The 27,225-nt window shown below is 38.5% G+C and overlaps 1 protein-coding gene across 1 annotated transcript in view; it reads left to right on the plus strand.

Annotated features, from left to right (window-relative positions):
* Positions 1-27,225, plus strand: part of SYTL4 (synaptotagmin like 4) — a 58,666-nt gene that overhangs the window by 13,657 nt on the left and 17,784 nt on the right. Inside the window, 5 exon segments of the mRNA XM_033201164.1 lie at positions 16,973-17,152; positions 17,407-17,625; positions 17,749-17,857; position 18,015; positions 18,077-18,179. Coding sequence (XP_033057055.1) covers positions 17,043-17,152; positions 17,407-17,625; positions 17,749-17,857; position 18,015; positions 18,077-18,179 — 542 coding nt within the window. The 5' untranslated portion in view covers positions 16,973-17,042.

Genomic DNA, 27,225 nt, shown 5'->3' on the forward strand with positions numbered 1-27,225 from the left:
TAGCAGCTTTATAATTTGAATCTTCCTTGAATTTGTCTGAGTAGCCTGGAATAGGTATCTAAGACAGATACATTTTAATAAGCATATTTATAGTTTTCTAGGAGAGACGTCACCCTAAAATTGAAAGGGGCAGTTGATAAAATAACCAACACAATATCCCAAAGCAAATATTTTATTGACTGTAAGCAATGTTGTATGCTCATGCAAATGTTACCAGTAAGATGTTATCTATTGGCATTTTTGTGCATGGGTGGCTGGATGCAGACAAGGGAATTTTAGGAAGCCCTGCATCCCTGGAAGCTTTCTCTTCTACTTGAGTGTTTTTCTTTTTTCTTTTTTTTAAGTTTTGCAGACCACCATATACTCTGGATTTGGTCTCATTTTTCCGTGCTCTAAAATCAACTTTTTTTTTTTTTTTTTGGAGAGGGAGTTTTGCTCTTGTTGCCCAGGCTGGAGTGCAGTGGCATGATCTCGGCTCACCACAACCTCTGCCTCTCGGGTTCAAGCTATTCTCCTGCATCAACCTCCCGAGTAACTGGGATTACAGGCATGCACCACCATGCCCAGGTAATTTTGTATTTTTGGTAGGGACAGGGTTTCTCCATGTTGGTCAGGCTGGTCTCGAACTCCCAACCTCAGGTGATCCACCTGCCTTGGCCTCCCAAAGTGCTGGGATTACAGGCATGAGCCACCGTTCCCGGCCAAATCAACTCTTTTACTTTTAGATTATCAAATAACTAGTCCCCTGCCCATGGGTACTGGATTTTGCTGCCTTTTAGGGCTATGCTTCACCCATGTTCTGGAAACCCACACAAATAATGGGTATTAGTTTTGACAGTACTTTAGCTTGATCTGCTTTATATACTGTCATTGCCTTTGTCACAATTAGTTAATAGAGTCTACTTTTTTTTTTTGAGAGAGAGATTGAGAAAGGGTCTTACTCTGTCACCCAGGCTGGAGTGCAGTGGCCCGATCTCGGCTCACTGCAGCCTTGACCTCCCAGGCTCAGGTGATCCTCCCACCTCAGCCTTCCAAGTAGCTGGGATTACAGGCGCACACCACCACACCTGGCTAGTGTGTGTGTGTGTGTGTGTGTGTGTGTGTGTGTGTGTATAGAGATGGGGTTTCACCATGTTGCCCAGGCTGGTCTCAAACTCCTGGACTCAAGAGATCCTCTCACCTTGGCTTCACAAATTGCCAGGATTACAGGCATGAGCCACCTCACCTAGCCTAGAGTCCACTTTTGAATGTGTCTTATGACAGCAAAAATTCTTATTCATTATGCTGTACTAGTTGCATAAGAACAACTGCATTACAATCATCAGAATGATTTATTCTTTCCTAATTACACATACATCATATCTCTATACAAGCAGAATCATGAAAATAGATGGCAATTTGTGGAATAGTTTACCTTAACCAGCCTTTAAGTAAGGGACTTCCCAGCTTTTTGATTACTCACCTTTATCACCCCAAATTTTTATCACTCCTAAAATAAGTATTTGTAAACTACATTATTTACCACTGTATTGGTCACATATTATAAAGCATGCACAGGCCAGGTGTGGTGTCTCACGCTAGTAATCCCAGCACTTTGGGAGGCCGAGGCAGCCTGGGCAACATGGTGAAACCCCATCTCTACAAAAAATAAAAACAAATTAGCCAGGTGTGGTGACTTGTGCCTGCGATCCCAGCTACTGGGGAGGCTGAGGTGGGAGAATTGCTTGAGTCCAGGAGGTCGAGGCTATGCTGAGCTACGACTGTGCCACTGCACTCCAGCCTGGGTGACAGAGTGAGACTCTGTCTCAAAGAAAAAGCACAAAAATAGAAATAAAGGATAAGAGATTAAATGAACTTCTTAAAATTAATTCTAATATTTATTAATGGTGCAATAACCTTTGCTCTCATTTTGATGAGACCAATGACATAAAGTGTGCTTCATTTAAACAAAATTTTGGTTTATGATACAGCTACTTGAACATCTGATTCTAACTTCTGTTTATTTTTATACTTGATTTTAAAGACTGATGCCTCACAAAGTATTTACATTTTAAAATAAAGTATATTGTTTGGATGCACTTACTAAAAAATCATGCTCATATTACGTTCCAGGCACCAGTTATGCAAACATTTTATTGCTGTTCCTGAACCTGCTGTCTTTTACATTTTTAACAAATTGAAAAGTTAAAAGGTGAAACATCTTTTAGATAACAAAACTGTATAGTAAGGGAAATATTTCAAACCTACTCTGTATTGTTTATTCTCTATTAAAAAAAACCTTTACATAAAATATTTTAGTGTTTCAATTAATTTAAAGGCTCCTAGTGTCTTGTAGGCATTCTGGGATTGGAAAACATGATTACAAGAAGAAACTTTAGTTACATTTAATATTAAAATGTTTACAAGCATTTTATTGAACTACAATAGACAAATTATATATAAAGTATACAATTTGACAAATTTTGATATCTGTGTACATCCATGAAACTATCACCAGAATCAAGATATTGAACATCTATCACCTCCAAAAATTTCCTTGTGCCATGTTGTAATCCTTCTTTCTTGTCCCTCTGTACTATTACCCTCATCACCCCCTGTCAACTCCTGAAACCACTGATTTTGTTTTCTGTCACTATGCATTTTCTAGAGTTTTATATAAATGAAATCATACAGTGTTTTTTTTTGCCTGACTTATTTCAGTCAGCATAATCATTTTGAGATTCATTCATGTTGCTGTGTGTATCAGTAGTTCATTCTTCTCTGTTGCTGAATAGTATTCCATTGCATAGGTATACTATAATTTGTTTATTCACTTACCTCTTAGTGGGCATTTGGGTTGTTTCCAGATTTGGGCTATTACATTTCCATGTAAATCTGTGTGGGCATGTGCTTGCTTTTTTTTTTTTTTCCCCCTTTTGAGGCGGAGTCTCGCTTTGTTGCCCAGGCTGGAGTGCAGTGGCGTGGTCTTGGCTCACTGCAACCTCCACCTCCCAGGTTCAAGTGATTCTCCCGCCTCAGCCTCCCAAGTAGCTGGGATTACAGGCACCCACCACCACACCCAGCTAATTTTTGTTTTTGTTTTCTTTTGAGACAGAGTTTGGCTCTTGTTGCCAAGGGTGGAGTGTAGTGGCACAATCTTGGCTCACTGCAACTACCACCTCCTGGGTTCAAGCTATTCTCCTGCCTCAGCCTCCCAAGTAGCTGGGATTACAGGCGCCTGCCGCCACATCTGGCTAATTTTTTGTAGTTTTAGTACAGACGGGGTTTCGCCATGTTGATCTGTTGATTGACTGGTTTGAAATTCCTGACCTCAAGCGATCTGCCCACCTTGGCCTCCCAAAGTGCTTGGATTACAGGTGTGAGCCACCGTGTCTGGCCTACATACGCTTTTGCTTTTCTTGGATAAATACCAAAAGTGGAAAGCCTGGGTCATATGGGAGATATATGTTTAACTTTTTAAGAAACTTCTAAGCTGTTTTCCGATAACGGCTCTACTATTTCACATTCCCATTGTAGTGTATAGAGTTCCAGTTGCTTCAAATGCCTGCCAACATTTGGTGTATTTGAAATTTTGGTCATTCTAAGAAGTGTGTAGTGATCACTGTGGTTTTAGTTTGCATTTCCCTAATGATTAATGATGTTGAGCATGTTTTCATGTGTTTATTTGCTATTTGTATATCTTCTTTGGTGATATGTTTATTCATATCTTTTGTCTATTTTTAAAATGTGTGTTTTTAAAAAAATTGTAGAGTTCTGAGAGTTCTTTATATATTCTGGATATAAGTCCTTATCAGATATACTAGTTGCAAATATTTTCTTCCAGTATATGGCTTATCTTTTTATTTTCTAATAAAGTTCTTACAAAGCAGAGGTTTTAAATTTTGACAAAGCCTAATTTATCAAGTTCTGGATCACGCTTTTACGTGTCATGTCAGAAATGCTTGCTTTTTTTTCATATGGATATCTAGTTTTTCCCGCACTACTTGTTGAAAAGACTGTCATTTCTCCACTAAACTTCCTTTCACCTTTATTAAAAAAATCAAGTGACTGTAAACATAAGGGCTTATTTCCATACTCTCTATTCTGTTCCTTTTATTTATTTGTCTATCTTCATGCCCAATACCACATTGACTTCATTACTGTGGATTTATAGTGTCTCTTGAAATCAGGTTAAGTTTCAGCTTTGTTCTACCATATGTTTTGAACCTCACAATATATCGTTATTTTTCCTTTAAACTGTCGATTATATTTTAAAAGAGATTTAAATAATAAGAAAAAAGTATTTTTACGTACATTGTTACCATTGTATGTGCTCTGTATTTCTTTTTGTAGACCTATATTTCTGTGCAGTACCATTTTCTTTCTGCCTCAAGGACTTCCTTTAACACTTTTTATAGTGCAGGTCTGTTGGTGATTAATTCTTTCAACTTTTGCATGTCTGAAAAAGTCTTTATTTCACCTCTGTTTTTGAATGATATCTTGCTGCGTGTAGAATTCTATCTAGGTCGATCTTTTTTTTTTTTCTTTCGGTATTTTAGAGAGGTCGTTCTGTCTTTACACTGCATTGTTTCCAATGATAAATTTGCTTTTATCATGATCTTTGTTCATCTGTATATATATAATGTGTCCTTCCCCAAGACCCCAACCCCACCCCACCCCACCACTCTAGCCTCTTTTAAGATTTTCCCATTATTTCTGGTTCTAAGCAATTTATGGTGTGCCACATGGTGTATTTTTCTTTATGTTTCTGGTGCTTAATGTTCATAGAGCTTCTTGGATCCGTGAGTTTATAGTGTTCACCAAATTTGGGCCATTATTTTTGGTGACATCAATGACATGTATAGAAGGTAGCTTGATGTTGTCCCACAGCTCATTAATTCCTTTTTCTTTTTCAATTTTTTTCTTTCTGCGTTCCATTTTGAATAATTTCTATTGCTATGTCTTCAAGTTCTTAACTCTTTTCTACTGTAATGTCCAATTTGCTGTTAATCCCAACTAGTGTATTTTTCATCTCAGACATTGTACCTTTTATCCGTAGGTTTGATTTGAGTCTTTTTACATCTCCCATGTCCCCTACCTAACTTTTTGAACATATAGAATGTAGTTATAATAACTGCTTTAATGACTTTGTTTACCAATTCTAACATTTGTATCAGTTCTTGGTCTTTTTGATTGATTTTTCTCATTATTATGGATCATCTTTTCTTGCTTTTGTGCATGCCTGTGAGTTTTTTTTACTGGGTACCAAATATTATGACTTTGACCTTGTTGAGTACTGCATATTTTTGTATTACTATAAATATACTTGAGCTCTGGCATGCACTTAAATTACTTGGATACAGAGTGACCCTTTAAGGTTTTGCTGTTTATATTTGTTAGGCAGGACCAGAGCAGTGCATAATCTGGGCTGTTTCCCACTACTGAGGCAAGACCGTTCTGAGTCCTTCAGCTCCTGTCCTGTGAATCATGAGGTTTTCCAATTTGGCTGGCGCAAACAGGCACTATTCTTAGCCCTGTGTGAATGACAGGCATTGTTCTTTTGAATCCTTTCAGGTAGTTCTTTCCCTGGCCTAGAGTAATTTCCTCACAGGCATACAATGGGCTAATCACTCCTTTGCTAAATACTTGAGTAAAATCTTCTGCAGGCCTCTGAAGATCTCTTTCTCTTTCTGTGGAGCTCTCTCAGGTCCTCTGTCCTATGAACTCCAGCTACCTGTTTTTTTCCCAGACTCTCAGCTCTGTCTCCAGAACTCAGGGAGTTTACTAGGCTCTACCTGGGTTCTTCCTTTCTGTACCATTATCTGGGAAGTCCCTTAAGACAGTAAGCTGGGAAAATCAAAGGGCTTACCTTATTTGTTTCCCGTCTCAGAAATCGTAGTCCTTGATTGCCTGATGTTCAGCGATTTGAAAACCATTGTTTCATGTATTTGGTGCATTTGTTGTTGTTGTTATTGTTTCAGGCAGGGTGGAAGTTCATTCCACCTTGACATTTTATAATCCCCAATTATGACCAATTATAATTTGTAGCCCAATTTAAATTCCCATCTTTTGAAAAAAGTGTACACACCATCACATTTCTTGACATAGCTAAGTCAGTTGTAAATACCCATGTTCAAAAGTATACAGAATCTGGCATGCAGCAGTATAAATCTCACATCAGTATAAAACTCATTAATCAGTTTCTGTGTAAAACAGTATCATTTTAACAAGAGCAGTTTAATTCCGGCTTCTTGGTTAAACAAATATATTTTGAAAGACTCTGGTTCACTTTTTCGTGTTCAGTGAGGTATAAAATTGTCCATTGTCTTTAGCCTAAACAGCAAAATACTGTTATTATATCACTTTGGCAGGATATGATAATCTATTAGAATGTATTTGCAAAACCATCATATAATTATTACTTATAACTTTAGAGGAATAATTTAATACCAGTTCAGCCTTTTGGCCCTTGAGCATGGGTCAATTTTTTTTTTTTTTTTTTTTTGAGATGGAGTCTCGCTCTGTCGCCCAGGCTGGAGTGCAGTGGCCGGATCTCAGCTCACTGCAAGCTCCGCCTCCCAGGTTTACGCCATTCTCCTGCCTCAGCCTCCCTAGTAGCTGGGACTACAGGCGCCCGCCACCACGCCCGGCTAGTTTTTTGTATTTTTTTAGTAGAGACGGGGTTTCACCGTGTTAGCCAGGATGGTCTCTATCTCCTGACCTCGTGATCCGCCTGTCTCGGCCTCCCAAAGTGCTGGGATTACAGGCTTGAGCCACCGCGCCCGGCCGAGCATGGGTCAATTTTTAAGAAAATTTTCTGTCATCTATAAGACTGTGAGCATGGTTCCTCACTTCAAAAACAGTGACCTCTGATGAGTGCATTGAAATTAATCACTATAAATTCATCCATGTAACCCAGACTACTTGTACCCCAAAAGCTATTGAAATAAAAAAAATTTAAATAACAAAAACAATAGCCTGAAACTTTAACTGATGTCTAGACAGTTTAACTCATAATTCATCTGCATGCTTTAAAAGAAAATAAATGTCATTTTCTAAGACCTAGTTTAAGTCTGAAAGCACAAATGAACATATACAAACTGACAGAAATAGGTAACACTTAGCATTCTTTGTGTTCTCCTTACTTTAAGCACTTTACATATTTTAAAAATGCATTTAATCTTTATAACAACAAGCCCCAAAGGGTAGGTACAATTTTTATCTTCATTTTACAAGTGAGGAAATTGAGGTACTGAGATGTTTAGTAACTTACCTAAGGTCACACAGCTAGTAAATAGGGAAGTTGGGATTCTAGTTCAGGCAGTCTGGCTCAAGTCCAAACTTTTTTGTTGTTTGTTTGTTTTATTGACACGGAGTCTCACTCTGTCGCCCAGGCTGGAGTGCAGTTGCACCATCTTGGCTCACTGCAACTTCCGCCTCCCAGGTTCAAGCCATTCTCTGCCTCAGTGTCCTGAGTATCTGGGACTACAGGCGCAAGCCACCACGCCCAGCTAATTTTTGTTGTTGTTGTTGTTTTTGGTTTTTTGTAGAGACAGGGTTTCACCATGTTGGCCAGGCTCTTCTCGAACTCCTGGCCTCAAGTGATCCACCTGCCTTAGCCTCCCAAAATGCTGGGATTGCAGGTGTGAGCCACCCACCCGGCCCAGAGTCCAAGCTTTTAACCACAGCTCACACACTGCCTCAGGAAAACAAAAACATTTTTCTCTCAGCTCTATTACAGCTCTTCAATTTCCGTGGGTTTAAGTTTAAACATGTAAACACAAATAGATTTCTGGATAAAGACATTCACTAAACTTTTGTTGAACTCATACTGTGTGTCACATACTGTGCCAAGCTCCTGGGGCTGTGATATCCAGATATAGTACCTACCTTCAAAGAGGTTACATCTGGTAGATGTTTCTAGTTTGAGCATAAGTACAATATATTACCATCTTCACATTTATATGTGGCCTGCATGCAACACAGCAAAATCTGTTGTATTTGCTATTCAGGGCAGGGACATTACTTGGTGTTTTCCTAATTCACATCAGTTTTCATTTTGGGAACACCAATTATTATTTTTAATCTGAGTACTATTCTTACAAGGAATTCGATATTTTTAGTCATCTTGTTAATATTCTAGTATCGTGCCCAAGGTCATATAGCTAAGCTATATGAGAGCTAGGATTTGAACCCAAGTCTGTCTTTCACCACTATTTTCATGATTCTATGCTTCCTGTCAGGTTTTGCCTAGTTTTTCATTTTTAAAATTGGTTTTCAGAATTTGAAATAATTTGAGATAGCTCACCCATCCCCTTCTTGAAAACCAGTTGTGTGTTTATTTTCATTCATTGTTATTATTTCTCAATCATTAGGATTAGGATATAGACTGGATATATCCAATTGGATATGGAATTCTACGTATGTCCTTTAGATCAAGCTTATTGTGTTGTTCAACTTGTCTACATATTTACTCATTTTTCATCTGTTGTACTATCAGTAATTGAGAGAGGTATGGTAACTTCTAACTTCCCATTTTGATGGTAGATTTAGTTTTTCCTTTGGTTTTGTAAGTATTTGCATTAACATATTATTCTCATTTTTTTTTTAAGCAATAAATAGGTGTAATTGCTAAGTAAGCCATCTTTTCTTTGTTTAACATTTTTTATTATACTTTAAGTTCTGGGATACCAGAATGTGCAGGTTTGTTACATAGGTATACACGTGCCATGGTGGTTTGCTGCACCCATCAACCCGTCATCTACATTAGGTATTTATCCTAATGTTATCCCTCCCCTAGCCCCCCACCCCCCGACAGGCCCCGGTGTGTGATGTTCTCCTCCCTGTGTCCATGTGTTCTCAGTGTTCATCTCCACTTATGAGAGAACATGCGGTGTTTGGTTTTCTGTTCTTGTGTTAGTTTGCTGAGAATGATACAAACCACCTTTTCTAAAATATCTTTTTATGGCATGGGTCCCACAAGGATGCTGTATTAAGATACTTCATCTGAGTCTTGACACCTCAGGACTAACACAGAACAAGTTGTCCATCTGAGATTCTGACACTCATGTTACCTAAGCCGTGATCTTCTCAATAGATCATCTTGCCTTTTTGATTATACACCTGGGACTGAACGTAATGAAGGGTCTTAAGTTTTCTTGGGCTTTGGTTTCTCTATTAAACCCTAGTAGCCACAAACTGGGAGTATCTGAATAGTCATAGCTTTTCTAACTTCACATCTGTCTGGTTTTCTTATTATAATTGTATTTGTGCCTCCATTATTTTCCTGAGTTCTAGTTTTCAAAATATGATGTACTATTTACCATAAAAATATATCACTTGGTTTATTGCATATGAAAGCTGTATTTTTTTTCATATTTTCCTTTTTGAATTTCTAGAGAACATTAGATGCCATACTGTGGGGAGTAGTAATGGTAGTGAGGTAGGAGGCAGGTTTTTTCTCTAAGATGTTAAGGATAGATTTAGTACCATTATGATCTCTTCTTTGACATGTGGGTTATTTAGAAGTGTCTTTTTAAATATTCAAAAAGTATCATGATAAGAAATTATCATATTTTAAATTGATTTCTTATTTAATTTCCTCGAAGTCAGAGACTGGTCTGTATGGGAAGGATTTTTTTTTTTTTTAATTATGGAGACTTGCATTACAGCCTAGTACATGGTCAGTTTTGGGGGTAAGTATTCTATATGTGCTTAAAAATAATGTAATTCTTCAGTTGGATATATAAATTTTTCGTATTTCCATTAAATCAAGCTCATTTTGTTGTTCAACTTGTCTATATATTTACTAGTTTGTATCTGTTCGTACCATTCATAATTGCGACAACAAAGAGGTATATGTTAACCTCTCATTTTGATGGTCGATTTTTCGATTTCTCTCTCTTGTTCCTTTGTATATTTAGTGATGTTTTATTAGTGGATGCATGTTTATTATCTCTATGTAGTGATCTTATCTATCCTTTATAATGCTTTTATTGTCTTTTTTACTTTTAGATATTAATATAGCTACCTCAGCTTTCTTTTGGCTAGCACCTGGTTTATCTTTTCCCATCTTTTTACTTTCAATTTTCCCTTCAATTTATGTTTTAGATGTGTCTCTCATAAATGGCACATAACTGGATTTTTTCCTTTTATCCAGTCTGTTAATCCTGTATTTCAAAGGGTGAATTTTGCTCATATATGAGTTTCATATTCATTGATATACTTGAACTTGTTTTTACCATTTTACCTTTTGTTTTCTCTTTGTCTCAGTTTTTTCTGCACTTACCTTTGTCTTCTTGCCTTTTAATTTTTGTTCTTAATTTGTTTTTTTCTCCTCGTTACTGATTCTGCAAGATCCCATTGCAAACAAGCTGGCTGTTAACAGGGTTAGTGTTGGAAACAACAGCAACCTATGGTGGAAGGTGGGGCTTGGGGTGGGATATGGCTTTTCTGAAAGGAGTCAGATTGGCAAGTGATGGGGAAGAGGAGGCAGGGAGCTGATAGAGTCCATGGCTGATGGTCTTACAAACATCTTTTTACAAGTATGAGACAAGCATGTCTGATGGGACTTGAGGGAAGGGAAGTGGGAGTGTGAGATGAATGAAGGCTTAAATAGAACCCAAGGGACTAGGTAAAGAAATTGAACAGGCATAAGTAACAGGATTTATGGGTGACAGTGAGGGTTCAGCTGAGGTTGTAGACCAGGAATTATGTAGAACCTGGGTATGGGAGCAGACAAGGCAGGCTAGAGGATTAGCACAGGTTTGGGATTTTCATGGGCAGTTGTGGCAGAGGGATGAGGGTATACAGATATGGAAAGTACTGGTGAGAGTGGTTCAAATGTTGAGCCATCTGGAATCCAGGATGGGTATGGAGGGAAGATAGATCAGCAGAAGGCAAGTGGACCAAGAGACAACGTGGAGCTCAAGAGACTGTGGTCTTGATAAGGCCGAAGAACAGATACAGCAAGAGTGAGCTGTGGTTGGAAAGTGAGAATTCTTGAATTTAAGATTTCAGAGGGGGCAGTTCTGGTTGGTCAGGTCCATAATGAAAAAGAAAGGGAAGATGTACAATGTTGGTAGTTCCATTGTCTTAAGATACTATCTTCAAGGATCTTCTTACTTCCCTGGATTTTGATATTACTTGGTCTCATTATTATGCCAACATGCCTTTCTCATCACAGTATTCTGCTGCCTCTCCACAGGCACCAGTTTTTTAATCTGCTATGGTTCTCATTTCTAGTGTGCCTGTGCCATCCTTGCTTTTTAGCTGACAGATAACTGATAATACCTCTTTTATCCAGGAACCACTGATTTTTTTGCAGTGTTTCAGCCGTAATCACACATATGGGAATTCATTTCCACAATGCTTTTGATTTGTCTGTTTAGTATTTTATAGTTGCTTTGGTTATAATTCTGCCTAGACTGAGCCTGTAGAGCACCAACTCTAGTGTCAGATTTTCTGGGCTTGAATCCCTGCAATTTCACTTACTTGCTCTTTATTCTTGGGCAAGTTGGCCCAACCTCTTCTGAATCCTCATCTATACAATGGGGTAATAATAGTCACTCACTCTTGGTGGTGTGACAAGGATTAAATTAGTTAATATATGTAAGGTACTTGTTTGGCATATAGTCAATTCTCAATAAAGGATACTGTTGGGGGTGACAATGACAGTGATCGCAATATTGGCAGCATATGCAAAATTACATACCAGATATTGCATTAAGTGCTAGGGCAGATACAGAGGAGAAGATTGAAAAAGTCCTTGTTTTCACGGAGGGTATATATTCTCCTTGGTGATAAGAACTAAGAAGACTTCCTCAAGACTAAGAAAGGGTGTGTGAAAGAGGCTTAACATCTTATAGTTCGATAAAGACCAGGAATATACAAGTTGAGGAAATATTGCAGGAACCTGTATAGCTTTGCCGTGTTGTTTATTTTCTCCACTGTCTTGTAGGGAATTAGTAAAAAAAGACAAATAAAAATAAAAAAGTGAAAGGGGCCTGTTGTGTAGTTTCAAAGGAGAGGAGAGAAGGTAAGTGTGATTCTCATTTCCTTTTTCACTCTCTGTCTACCTTGGGCTCTTTGACTCCCATGACTACCAAATGTATATTTTCAGATACAGTTTTTCTTCCTGAGGTCGAGCCCTGTGTCTCCAACTATTTCCTGGGCCCAGTTACTTGGATATCAAGTATGCAACACTAACTTAATAGGGTTAAAACAAAACTTTTTGCCTTACTTGCAAACCTGTTTCTTTCCTTCTATCTCCTATCGCTATGAGGGCTGTCACTAGCCAGTCAGTTGTTTAATCTAGACATGTGAACTAGGCATCTCTGACTTCACCTTCTTCATCCTCTCTGCTCAGTCAGTCTCCCTATTCTGTCAATTCTGCTTCTCAAACCTATTCTGTTTTTTCTTGCTGCCTGGCTAAGGCCTTTATCATTGTACTCCAAACATTGTGATTGGCCCTTTAATACACATTATTTAATTTTTTAAACAACGTTTGAGGTGGGTCGTTTTGTAGATGAGAAACGAAAGGATCAGAAATAAAATGACTTCTGCTGGGCACGGTGGCTCTGCCTATAGTTCCAGCTACTTGGGAGGCTGAGGCAGGAGGATCGCTTGAACCCAGGAATTTGAGTCCAGGCTGGGCAACATAGTGAAACTCTGTCTCTAAAAATGAAAAATAAAATGAAATGAAAAATAAAATGAAATGAAAAATAAAATGACTGGTCTAATTATTTAGAGACACAGTTAGTAAATCTAGGTTGTTTTTTGCTGGAGTATTGTAATAATATCTCTGCCTCATTTGCATTGTTTTCTTTTTTGAGACATAAATGGAAGATATGTATAAAAACAAATTAGAACTATATGAAGTAAAAAGTGAAAGTTGCCCCTTCCCAATTCTACTCACCAAGGGAAACCAATGATAGCAGATATTTTTCTAGACCTTTCTCTTTGCATATACAAATATTTAGATAAATTCTTTATACAAGATTTTTTTTTATTGTCCTACAACTACTTTTTCACTCATGGCCATATTTTTATGTCAATATGTATGTATCTACTACATTTTCAATAGCGACATAATGTTCCATATGTGGACATACTGTTTTGTTTAATGATTCCTCTGTTAAATAACTGTTTCTGTTCTTAAAAATAATGTTGCATGATTGTATATTTAGAAAACCCCATCGTCTCAGCCCGAAAGCTCCTTAAGCTGATTAGCAACTTCAGCAAAGTCTCAGGATACAAAATTAATGTGCAAAAATCACAAGCATTCTTATACACCAGTAACAGACAAGCAGAGAGCCAAATCAGGAATGAACTTCCATTCACAATTGCTTCAAAGAGAATAAAATACCTAGGAATCCAACTTACAAGGGATGTAAAGGACCTCTTCAAGGAGAACTACAAACCACTACTCAGTGAAATCAAAGAGGACACAAACAAATGGAAGAACATACCATGCTCATGGATAGGAAGAATCAATATCATGAAAATGGCCATACTGCCCAGGTTATTTATAGATTCAATGCCATCCCCATCAAGCTACCAATGAGTTTCTTCACAGAATTGGAAAAAACTGCTTTAAAGTTCATATGGAACCAAAAAAGAGCCCGCATTGCCAAGACAATCCTAAGTCAAAAGGACAAAGCTGGAGGCGTCACGCTACCTGACTTCAAACTATACTACAAGGCTACAGTAACCAAAACAGCATGGTACTGGTACCAAAACAGAGCTATAGACAAATGGAACAGAACAGAGTCCTCAGAAATAATACCACACATCTACAGCCATCTGATCTTTGACAAACCTGAGAGAAACAAGAAATGGGGAAAGGATTCCCTATTTAATAAATGGTGCTGGGAAAATTGGCTAGCCATAAGTAGAAAGCTGAAACTGGATCCTTTCCTTACTCCTTATACGAAGATTAATTCAAGATGGATTAGAGACTTAAATGTTAGACCTAATACCATAAAAACCCTAGAAGAAAATCTAGGTAGTACCATTCAGGACATAGGCATGGGCAAGGACTTCATGTCTAAAACACCAAAAGCAACGGCAGCAAAAGCCAAAATTGATAAATGAGATCTAATTAAACTAAAGAGCTTCTGCACAGCAAAAGAAACTACCATCAGAGTGAACAGGCAGCCTACAGAATGGGAGAAAATTTTTGCAATCTACTCATCTGACAAAGGGCTAATATCCAGAATCTACAAAGAACTCAAACAAATATACAAGAAAAAAACAACCCCATCAGAAAGTGGGCAAGGATATGAACAGACATTTCTCAAAAGAAGACATTCATACAGCCAACAGACACATGAAAAAATGCTCATCATCACTCGCCATCAGAGAAATGCAAATCAAAACCACAATGAGATACCATCTCACACCAGTTAGAATGGCAATCATTAAAAAATCAGGAAACAACAGGTGTTGGAGAGGATGTGGAGAAATAGGAACACTTTTACACTGTTGGTGGGATTGTAAACTGGTTCAACCATTATGGAAAACAGTATGGCAATTCCTCAAGGATCTAGAACTAGATGTACCATATGACCCAGCCATGCCAATACTGGGCATATACCCAAAGGATTATAAATTTTTCTACTACAAAGACACATGCACACGTATGTTTATTGCAGCACTATTCATAATAGCAAAGACTTGGAATCAACCAAAATGTCCATCTGTGACAGACTGGATTAAGAAAATGTGGCACATATACACCATGGAATACTATGCAGCCATAAAAAAGGATGAGTTTGCATCCTTTGTAGGGACATGGACGCAGCTAGAAACCATCATTCTTAGCAAACTATCACAAGAAGAGAAAACCAAACACCGCATGTTCTCACTCATAGGTGGGAACTGAACAATGAGATCACTTGGACTCGGGAAGGGGAACATCACACACTGGGGCCTATCATGGGGAGGGGGGAGGGGGAGGGGGAAGGGGGGAGGGATTGCATTGGGGATATAAATGATGAATTGATGGGTGCTGACAAGTTGATGGGTGCAGCACACCAACATGGCACAAATACATATGGAACAAACCTGCACATTATGCACATGTACCCTAGAACTTAAAGTATAATAATAAAAAAAAAAACTTACTGGCCAAGGGTTCACAGAACAAAGTTTTATAAGTGACATATTGTATTCGAGCACTATCAATTAAAAATTTTTAAAAGTAAAAAAATAATAATAAAAAAATGTTGCAGTAATAGTCTTGTGCATATAATCTTGATTGTGCATTTGTATGAATATTTCTATTAGGTAGATTCTTAGAAGTCATGTTGCTTGGTTAAGTAGTATACCTATTTTAAATGTATGCACTACCAAATTGTCCTCTGATTTGTCCTCTAAATCGGTCTTTCATATTATAGCTAGAGCAATATAGCTATAATATGTCTTTGTAAAATGAATTTCATCATGTGATTTCCCAGAATCAAAAAGCAACATCAGAGATGTTTGATGGATTTCTATTGTCTATGCAGTAAGTTTTAAGATAAAAAAAATTTCTTCTAGACAGGATCTTGCTCTGTTGCCCAGGCTAGAGTGGGCCACACGTGATAGTATGGTCTTGGCTCACTGTAACCTCAACCTCACAGGCTCAAACAATCCTCCCACTTCAGCCTCTCGAGTAGCTGGGAATGCAGGTGTGAACTTTCATACCCAGCTGAGTTTTGATTTTTCTTTTTGTAGAGACTGAGTCTCCCTGTGTTGCCCAGGCTGGTCTTGAACTCCTGGGCTCAAGCGATCCTCCTGCCTCAGCCTTCCAAAGTGCTGGGATTATAGGTGAGAGCCTCCATGCTGAGCCAAAATTCTTAAAATTTTTTAAAAAGTTTTTAAGAGTTATACAGGAAGGGGAGCATCACACACTGGGTCCTATTGTGGGGAGGGGGTGGGGGGAGGGATAGCATTAGGAGATATACCTAATGTAAATGATGAGTTAATGGGTGCAGCACACCAACATGGCACATGTATACATATGTAACAAACCTGCACGTTGTGCACATGTACCCTAGAACTTAAAGTATAATAATAATAATAATAAAAGAGTTATATAATCTGGGCCCAAGCTATCTTTCCTACCATTCTTCCCTACCAGGAAATTTGTCCTCTGATAAGGCAAAATCCACCTCTTCTGTAAAATTTCCCATGTACGCTGCAGTCTTTCCTCTCTCTATGCAAGATAGAATGAGTTACTTTCTTCCCTAAGTTCCCATAGCACTTAATTTATAATCCCTCTGATAGCACTTAATGTGTTGTACTGTATTTATGTGTGTCTGTCTCCCCTGCTACTCTGTGATTTTCGTAAGGGTAGGAACTGTGCCTTACTCATCTTTGTATCCCCAGCACTTTACAGAATGCCTGTCAGAGTAGTGCTCAACAAGTATTCATGAATTTGGGAAAGATATCCTGGAGGTAGTGCTAGAGTACTAGTATGATAAGAACTTTGAGAGACAGAGTAGGTGGGGGAAGTTTTGAAGCATAGCAGAAAGCTGACTGACTCCTGGGAGAATGGAAGCTGGTCAGGAATAGAGAACTGGGCCAAAACTGGCAGGAGCCTTCATGTGCTTTTCTCCTTCACTGCAGAGACCAGCTGCCTGGTTATTTGGGTTAATAGGCTTGAGATTTGAGAACATTTAAAGTATTAAAAATTGGATGATTGAGGACTCACTTGGTGGAGGGGGAGATTGACTCAGCTGTTCTATGTTCTTTCCAGACTAAGATGCATATACTGAATAACCAATCCTTTTCCCAGAGTCATGAATAACTTTTTCTTTCTGAAAAATCAAGGACTCTTCATTTTCAGGGCATGATTCGGATGGGAGTAGGAAGAGTAAATAGGTCAGATACTTCTACTTTGTCTCTTTAGCTTGGCTCAAGGGGAAAGTAACCTATTGAAAGGGTTTAGGGCTGTGGGCCTATTCCTGAGTAAATCATCTGTGTGAAATTAGATCTTTTGTCATTTCAGGGAACTCTGGTAGCTCTCCTTGTCTGGTTGTTTTGAAGAAAGAAGAGTAGAAGAAAAAGTTGAATGAATCATGTCGGAGTTACTGGACCTTTCTTTTCTGTCTGAGGAAGAAAAGGATTTGATTCTCAGTGTTCTACAGCGAGATGAGGAGGTCCGGAAAGCAGATGAGAAAAGGATTAAGTAAGAGTTCCCCAAAATGCATAGGGTCCCAGGCCTTTGACCAATGATGTCTGGGCTTTTCCTTATGTCTCCTACCTGACTTTCGTAGGAATTTGTATATGTGATGTTTACCACTACTTATTGGGTCATGTTGGGCTCTGAGTTTGTTGCTTCCACAGAACCAAATAGTCTTATTCTGTTTACCTTTCAACCCCTCTCCATCCAATCTATGTATATCCTGAATCCACTTATGCTTCTTTTTTGGGTCTTGGCAGGCGACTAAAGAATGAGTTACTGGAGATAAAAAGGAAAGGGGCCAAGAGGGGCAGCCAGCACTACAGTGATCGGACCTGTGCCCGGTGCCAGGAGAGCCTGGGCCGTTTGAGTCCCAAAACCAATACTTGTCGGGGTTGTAATCACCTGGTGTGTCGGGACTGCCGCATACAGGAAAGCAATGGTACCTGGAGGTGCAAGGTGTGCGCCAAGAAATGTGAGTGTCACCTATGGCTGAATAGAGAGGAGATGAGGCCCTGGTTGTGGTGAGAATTTCTTTCCTTAGCCTTTATTAGACAAGAACCATTCTTTATCCACCTGTCATTTTCTTTTATTTCTTCCAGAGAGTTGAAGAAAGCAACTGGGGACTGGTTTTATGACCAGAAAGTGAACCGTTTTGCTTACCGCACAGGTAGTGAGCTAATCAGGATGTCCCTGCGCCACAACCTGCAGGTACTGGACCTGTCTAGAGATAGTTCTTGGTATGGAATTCTAGTGTATTCTGACTGGTGGCATCTTAATCCATGGGCTCAGCCAGTTTGTGGAGAATCAAAGATTGTATTGTCATCCCTTCTGCAAGCATGGTGTACTTCAGGGGATTTGCTATGAGGGTTGTTCCCTTTTTTTCCTACTCATAACCACCACCCTGGCATACTTTTGTTTGTCTTGAAGTGAGCAAAAGAGAGACAGTGGGACAGTCCCTCCTTCATCAGACACAGATGGGTGACATCTGGCCAGGAAGAAAGATTATTCAGGAGCGGCAGAGGGAGCCCAGGTAAGAATCAAGTAATTGTTTAAAGAAATGCTTACAATATCCCTTTAATTCTTTTACTATTCTTTTTACTTCTTCTGTTTATAAAATAATAGATGTTTATTATAGGAAAACTTGAAAAGTACAGAAAATAGTAAAGGAGGGAAAAAATCATTCCTAATCCCACTGCTCATATGTAGACATTAACATTTTGGTATATTCACTTAGTTCTTTATTTTTTACAGTTTGCAGTCAGCTTTCTCAGGTTGAATAGTTTGTTCTTTATAAGAACAATTTGAAGACAAATAAAAATAACCCATACTCATTATTAAGCACAAATCACCCACATTCCTACTACCCCAGTTTTCACATTATGTGGAAATTATTTCATGTATCTTCTATGTATATACATAACGGGTTGACCGGATGGAAAAACTGAAAAATCATTTTAATATTGGATCATAGTATAATAAATTAAAATCGTCTTGTTTAATTTTACTTGAATTTAACAGAATAAAACACCAAAATAAAATGAAAGAATAGCTCATCTTCAGACAAATGTTTTTTTAAAGTAAAAGATATTAGTTGTTAACATTCCTCTAAGCTTAAGAAAAAATATTATGAAAGCCATTGAGCAGTTGGCCACTTTTTTAGTGGATCTTTTTTGGTAACAGCCTTATTGATATAATTCACATACTATACAATTGCCCGTTTTTTGTGTACAATGCAATAGTTTTTAGTCTATTCACTGAGTTGTGCAACCATCCCCTGAATCAATTTTAGAAAATTTTCATCACCTCAAAAAAAAAAAAAACCCTTTACCCTTTTAGCTATCACCCTCCCTGATCCTTAAGCAATCACTGGTCTACTTTCTGTCTCTATATATTTGCCTATCCTGGGTATTTCATGTAAATGGAATTATACAATATATGGTCCTTTTTGACTGACCTCTTTCACTTAACATTAACATTTTCAAGGTTCATCCATGCCATAGCATGTATCAGAACTTCATTCCTTTTTATAGTCAAATAATACCCATGATATGTATTTATCACATTTTATCTGTTCATCTGTTGAAGAACATTTGGATTGTTTCTACTTTTTGGTTATTAAGAGTAACGCTGGGCCGGGCGCGGTGGCTCATGCCTGTAATCCCATCACTTTGGGAGGCCAAAGTGGGTGGATCACGAGGTCAGGAGATCAAGACCATCCCGGCCAACATGTTGAAACCCCATCTCTACTAAAATACAAAATACAAAAAAAAAAAAGTAGCCAGATGTGGTGGTACGTGCCTGTAGTCCCAGCTACTTGGGAGGCTGAGGCAGGGGAATTGCTTGAACCCGGGAGGCGGAGGTTGTAGTGAGCCAAGATCGTGCCATTGCACTCCAGCCTGGTAACAGAGTGAGACTCCATCTCAAAAACAAAAACAAAAACAAAAACAAAACGTAATACTGCTATGAACTTTCATTAAGGGTTTTGTGTGGATGTATGTTTTCTTTTCTTTTCTTTTTTTTTTGTTTTGAGACGGAGTTTTGCTCTTGTCGCCCAGGCTGGAATGCAGTGGCACCATCTTGGCTCACTGCAACCTTCACCTCCTGGGTTCATGCAGTTCTCCTGCCTCAGCCTCTCAAGTAGCTGGGATTACAGGCATGTACCACCAAGCCCAGCTAATTTTCGTATTTTTAGTAGAGACAGGGTTTCACCATGTTGACCAGGCTGGTCTTGAATTCCTGACTTCAAGTGATCCACCCGCCTTGGTATCCCAAAATGTTGGGATACCATGGTGGTGTGAGCCACCATGCCTGGCCTGTTTTCATTTTTCTAAGATAGATACTTTGGAGTTAGTGGTCATTTTAAAAATCTACCTGTTTCAATATTTAACATTATCATTGGATGCTTTACTGTGAAAGAGGAAGCAGTTAGCTTTCTTACACTTCCCTCCAGTTGTTTTCTTCTGTCCCCACTATTTGTTACTCAAATTATTTTTCCTTTGTCAGGGTTTATAATATTTACATTCTCTTATATAACCATAAATCATCTGTTTGTGGCCGGGCGCGGGGGCTCAAGCCTGTAATCGCAGCACTTTGGGAGGCCCAGGCGGGCGGATCACGAGGTCAGGAGATCGAGACCATCCTGGCTAACACGGTGAAACCCCGTCTCTACTAAAAATACAAAAAATTAGCCGGGCATGGTGGTGCGCGCCTGTAGTCCCAGCTACTTGGAGGCTGAGGCAGGAGAATGGCGTGAACCTGGGAGGCGGAGCTTGCAGTGAGCCAAGATCGCGCCACTGCACTCCAACCTGGGTAACACAGCGAGGCTTCGTCTCAAAAAAAAAAAAAAAAATTCATCTGTTTGTTTTATCTGTTGGTTTCCTTTTAGTTTTATACTTAAAAGGATTGTATGCTTACAACCAGGCCTTATACCACAACTTCTCTATTTCTGATTTATTTCTTGGTTTTCTGGATTTCATCATTGAGGAGTTCCTTCAAGAAGAGCTTGCAGGTGCTATATTTATTGTATTCTTAACATGTTAAGAATGTCTTCCAGGTGCCTTTATACTTGAATGGTATCTTGGCTGGATATTATATTCTTGAGCCACATTTTCTTTCCCTCAGAATGTTGTAGACATTGTTCCATTGTCTTCTTCCATTGAATGTAACTGTGAAGAAGTCTGAGGACACCTTGACTCTTGTTTTTCTTTCTTATGGATGAGAGAGAGAGAGAGAGAGGAGAGAGAGAGAGAGAGAGAGAGAGAGAGAGAGATTAGACTTGCCTGAAAATTTTCTTTTCTTTTTCTTGAAGTTTAGTAATTTAACAAGACTGTAACTCAATGGTGATCATTCTGTATCATTTTTCCCTATATGTGATATACCCTTGATGAGTTCTTTCTTCATTGCTGGAAAATTTTTCTGTATCATATCTCTGAACTCTCTTTCTTTCTGTTTTATTAGTAAGTTCTCCACCTCAGAGATACTGGATTTTCTATCCTCTATTTTTGTCGTTTTCTTTTATTAGTGAATGGAATAGGAAAAATGGTGAAAGCAACTAACTGTGATTAGCCCAAACCATTCCTCCATGCTATTAGTTTGGTTTTCAGTTTATTTCCCTTCCCATGCCCCGTTCCCTTCCCTTCCTTACTTTTGCTGCTTCCAATTTAATTATTTGAGTGAATTATCTTATTTAGGTTTCGATTTGTTCTTTGCTCTAATCTTCTTTCTCTTATTTTGTTTTGTCATCTTGTATTTGAATTCTTGCACTTTATTGAATTTATATTATTAGTTCCCCTGTAGTGTAAAGCACTCACATTAAACCTACTTGTTTTACTAGGGTTAATTCTTCTCCAGACACAGTTCTTCGGTTCTTCATCCATCTTGCAAATTGTTTTAATTTCTCTCCACCCCATGGCTATTTTTATATCTGCCAGACTATTTTACTTCATTTCACTCAACTTTAATATGGGACGTTTTCTCTGTATCTTTTGTTTCCTCTGATACAGTGTATGTGAATTCTTCTTCTTACCTCAACTTGAAACAATTTATCTTTTCCCCATTCCAGCTGTACTTTAGTTTAAGGACTGAATATTGCTTTTTATATTTCTTTCCTTGTAACCTGAAGGGGTGGGGCAGAAGGCAACTTGGGGTCCTGAGTTTTGGTCTCTTGAAATTCTCTTAAATGTCCTGGTTCAGCGCTTACCTGTCCCAGATCTGGGTTAATCCCTTAGCTCATACCAGTGCCCTGGGAGATGACATTTTGCAGCAGTCTTGTCTGTCTCTGTTGGGGTTCTACAGTGGTACCTGGGGCTATAAATCTTGAAGACTTGTTTTTCTTGACTACTCACTCACTTAATCTGCAAATTGCTACATTGGAAGGGATTACTTAAGGAGCTTTGCTGAATTAATCTTCTGTTTTCATAGGCATGACTTTTTGAAATCTGTGACTTGAGGCTTTGTTTTTGACTCATTTGGTTGTGGCGGTGAATTTTTAGCTTTCGTATGGTGTGTGTGTTTTTTTCACAAACTTTCACTCACCCAAAGGGAAATGACTATCACATTTCATATGATTGTTGAAAAACAGTATAGAAATGTATAAAGTAAGTCCTCCAGTAACCTCACTGCTTCTTCCCCAGATAATTATCGTTAATAGTTGTGAATAGTTTTGGCATGTGGACTACCAAACTGTCTAAATATACATATATGGGTTGGGTTCCTAAGTTTTTAATTTCTTATTTTTAAAAAAAGGATGATCCTATATACATGTTAAGTGAAAAAAAGTGAAAGAAAAAGAACTGTAAAAACTCAATCATATAGACAATCGCATAGAAAATGCACAAAATATTTGAACAGACATTTCACCAAAGACAATATAGAGATGTCAGATAAGCACATGAAAAGATGCTCAACATCTTTAGTCATTAAATAAATTTGAACTAAAATCACAATAAGATACTACTACATACCCACTAGAATGACTAAAATTAAAAAGACTAACCATGCCAATTGTTGGTGAGGATGTAAAACAACTGGATTTAAAAAAATTTTTCTTTTCTACATTTACTCCTTGCCATTATAAACAACTAGAATTCTTATACACTGCTGGTGGGAATGTACAATGGCATAGCTAATTTGAAAAGCAGTTAGCAGTATTTTAAAAAGTTTGTTGTGCACCTACCTTGTGATTAAGTCATTTCATTCCTGGGTATTTACTCAAGAGAAGGGAAAACATGTTTGTACAAAGACTTCTACGTGAATGTTCATAGCAGCTTTGTTTGTAATAGCCCAACACTGGAAGTAACCAAATGTCCATCAGGAGGTGAATGGATAACCGATTTGTTTATATGATGGAATACTACTCAGCAGAGGAAAAAATGAACTATTGATACATGCAACAACAGGAATGAATCTCAAAACAATCATGCTGAGTGAAAGAAGCCAAGCAGTAAAGAGTACATACTGTATATGGTTCTGTTTGTATAAAAATCTAGAAAATACAAACTAGAAAGCAGTGACAGAAAGCAGATCAACACTTACAGGAAGGGTTGGAGGGATTAGAAAGGGGCAGGAGGAAACCTTTGGGAGTGATAGATATGTTCATTAACTTAATTCTGGTGATAGTTTTGCAGATGTCTACATTTGTCAGAATGTCACATAGCACACTTGAACATGTGCGGTTTATTTTTGTCAGTTATTACTCAAAGTGTAAAAGAAAAAAATTGTAGAAAGATATAACATGAACATCTTTCTGTGTCAGCACCAAGGATCTGTTTCATTCTTTTGACATCTGTATGATGTTTCATTGTCTATATGGACTGTGATTTTTATCTACACAGCCTTGGGTGGGTGACTCATCTGTTCCAGGTGATGAGGCCCCCTTTTTTCTTTGTGAGTTAAGGATAAGAATGGCTTTTATTTGCTGAACCTGATTAACACATCTGACATCATCAGTCAGAATGTAATTTCTGAAACCTACTGCTTCTGGTTGTCTGTGATCTCTTGTCTCATTGGACCCAGAAGACTCTTATTTATCCTAAACATGAAAACAGATTAAGTGACCATAAATGATCTTTCCCATGAAATTATGGAGCCTCAGAGATAATTTAATTCAACCACCTTATTTTTGCAGAAAAGAAAGCAGGATAAGTGATTTACCTGAGATCATACAGATAGTTAGAGCCCAGGGCTCCCATCTCTTAGTCTATTTTTTACTGCACAGATGTCAAATAATTGCTTTTTTGCCCTTGGGTTGTTTGTATTAGCTCTGGATTGGTATGTATTAATCTTTTGGAAAAAAATACAAGCAAAAAATACTCTCCATGGGCCATCGTTAAAAGTACTCGCTGGAGGAACGGTTCTGCTTGGGTTTTTTTGGTGGGGGTGGGGTTGGGGGCAAAAGGGGAAAAAGGACAATTCTGAAGTAAAAAATGAAATCAAGCCCCTCTGCTATATCTTATACCATACAGCTATATATCTTTATTTTTATTTTTATTTTTATTATACTTTAAGTTCTAGGGTACATGTGCATAACGTGCGGGTTTGTTACATATGTATACTTGTGCCATGTTGGTGTGCTGCACCCATCAACTCGTCAGCACCCATCAATTCATCATTTATATCAGGTATAACCCCCAAGGAATGACCGATACTTCACCTCTTGCAAGTCCTAGGATTTCAACCCTGCTGTCTGTTTTCACAGAACTGTTTCAAACATCATGTGCCAACTTGGAGAGTTTATTTGTTACTGGCTAAGACGTATATATTTTGGTTACTTCATTCTTTGTGCATCTATTTGTTTGTTTGTTTGACAAATATCTATGAATGCCTACTATGTGTCAGGCATTGTTTTAGACCCTGAGATACACTGGTGAATACAAGGCCCCTTGTTTGTGGGGCTTAGATTTCTGGGGTGGGAGATAAACAGATAGTCAAGTAAATGTATGGTATTTCAGACGTTGACAAGTGCTGTGGAGAAAATGAAGTAGACCAAAGGTATAAGGAGTGCCAGGAATGAATGTGTGTACATATACTGTTTTCTTTAGGCTAGCCAGGGCAAGTCTTAACAAGGTAACATTTGAGCAAAGATATGAAACAAATGAGGGAGCAAACGCTTAGGGTATCTGGGGGAAGAGCATGTAGACAGGGAAAGAAGGAGGTATAAAGATCCTAGGGCGAGTTTTTGTTTGGCACTTTTGAGTAATCTGAAACTGAGTGAGCAAGAGAGGCTGAGGAAGGAGATGAGGACAGAGATGGGGTGAGAAGCAGATCATGTTAAGACTTTGGTGGCACTTGTAAGCATTCTGTCTTTTACTCCAAGTAAGAAGGATGGCTCTGAGGGACACAGCCTTATTTTGTCTTCTTTTAAAAATGGAGGTAAAATTTGCATAACATAAAATCATTTTACCGATTTTAAAGTATAAAGTTCTGTGATTGTTAGTACCTTCAGAATGTTGTGCAACCATCACCATGATCTAATTTCAGAACATTTTCACCATCCCAAATAGAAACCCGATAGCCATTAAGTAGTCACCTCCATTTACCCCAGCCCCTAATCTGCTTTCTGTCTCGATGGATTTACCTAATCTAGACATTTCATATAAATACAGTAATGCAATATGTGGCCTTTTGTGTTTGGCTTCTTTCAATTAGCATAATGATTTCAAAGTTCATCCATGTTGTAGCATGTATCAGAATTTCATTGTCTTTTATTGATGAATAATCCATTATATGAATGTACCACATTTTGTTTGTCTAGTCATGCATTGATGGACATTAGGGCGTTTTCACCTTTTGGCTGTTAGGAATAATGCTGCTATGAACATTCATGTAACATTTTTGTGTGGATATATATTGTTCAGTTCTGTTGCGTAGGTATCCAGGAGTGGAATTGCTGGGTCATATGATAGTTCTACGTCTGAAAAGCTCATTTTGGCTGTTGAGGGAAAGCCAAAGCCAAGGGAAGAAGCAGGATTAGTTAGGAGGCTGCTGCAACCATCCAAGAGCTAGATGATGGTGGTTTGGACCAGAGTAATGGCAGTGGAGCACTGAGAACAGATCAGAGTCTAGGTATACACTGAAGAGGATTTGCTGAAAGATTTGATTTGTATTGTGAGAAAAAGAGGAATAACAGACGAATTTTAGCATTTTTGACTTGAGAGATGAAAGAAGGGAATTGCCATTTGATGAGACAGAGCAAAGAGCAGTTTTGGGGGAAGGTTAGGGCTTTGGTTTTGGGCTTGCTGTGTTTGAGACATCCACGTGGAGACATTGAGTAGGCCATTGGGAAAACAAGTCTGGAGTTTGAGTAAGAGATAAATTTGAGGCCGGGCATGATGGCTTACGCCTGTAATCCCAGCACTGTGGGAGGCTGAGGCAGATGGATCACCTGAGGTCAGGAGTTCAAGACCAGCCTGGCCAACATGGTGAAACCCTGTCTCTACTAAAAATACAAAAATTAGCCAGGCATGATGGCACAAGCCTGTAATCCCAGTTACTCAAGAGGCTGAGGCAGGAGATCGCTTGAACCCAGGAGGTAGAGGTTGTAGTGAGCCGAGATCGTGCCACTGCGCTCCAGCCTGGGTGACAGAGACTCCATCTCAAAAAACATAAAAAATAAGTAAAAATACATATATTTGAGTTATTAGTTTATTGAGGATATTTAAAGCTATGAGACTAGATGAGATCATTTAGGAATAATTCTAGATAGAGAGAGGAGCAGCCCGAGGAAGAAGTTTGGACATAATCTAAATATTAGAGGTCTATGGGAGGAGGCAGGACTAGCAAAGGAGACTGAGAAGCAGCAACCAGTGAGGTTGGAGGAGGAAACCAGGAGAATGTGGTGTCCTGGGAGCCAAGGGAAGTTACTTGAGATATTTGAGGAAGAATGAATTTTTTTTCCCTTTTTCCTGCTGCTCTCACTAATTCTTTGAGGTAAGGGGCCCAGGAATGGTGTCCTTCCCTTGAAAGATAAGAACTGGTGTTTTGAATGCCCAGAGTCATCCATCATTAAGGCGATTAAGCTAAAAAAAAAGAATTCTGGTCACCTGAATACTGTCTTCTAGACATACTGCTTATTTATGGATATATCTCAGTCCCACTGAGGACATTCGTTCAGTGATTCAGTCAATAAAAATTCTTGAGTGCGTACTCTATGCTAGTGTCTTTTCAAGGCACTGGGAACACATCAGTAAATAAGATAGGTGGTCACTGATCTTACGGAACTTTGCCGAATGGAGGAGAAAGACTTTAATTTGTTTAAATTATTGAACCAATTAAATCATTTGTTTAAAATACATAAATAGTTACATATGTGGTGACTGTTACTAAGAAATTAGGATGCTGTGGGAGCGCAGAGGAAGGTTACTAATCCAGACTTAGGATGGGGGCGTGGCCAGAGAGATCTGGAGGAGTTGACATATAAGGAGAGACCTGAAGAAGGAGTAGATTGAGCCAGGTGAAGAAAAGTGGCCATTGTGAAAAGAATATCTTAGGCAGATAAAAGAGGGAAGATGGAGAGCTTCCGGATATTCAGAGAAACAAAATAACTTTGTCTTTCTAAAATATAAAGCTTGAGGAGGAGT

This window comes from Trachypithecus francoisi, unplaced genomic scaffold (genome assembly GCF_009764315.1).
Source record: "Trachypithecus francoisi isolate TF-2019V2 unplaced genomic scaffold, Tfra_2.0 Lachesis_group6, whole genome shotgun sequence".
In the NCBI taxonomy this organism is placed as follows: Eukaryota; Metazoa; Chordata; class Mammalia; order Primates; family Cercopithecidae; genus Trachypithecus; species Trachypithecus francoisi.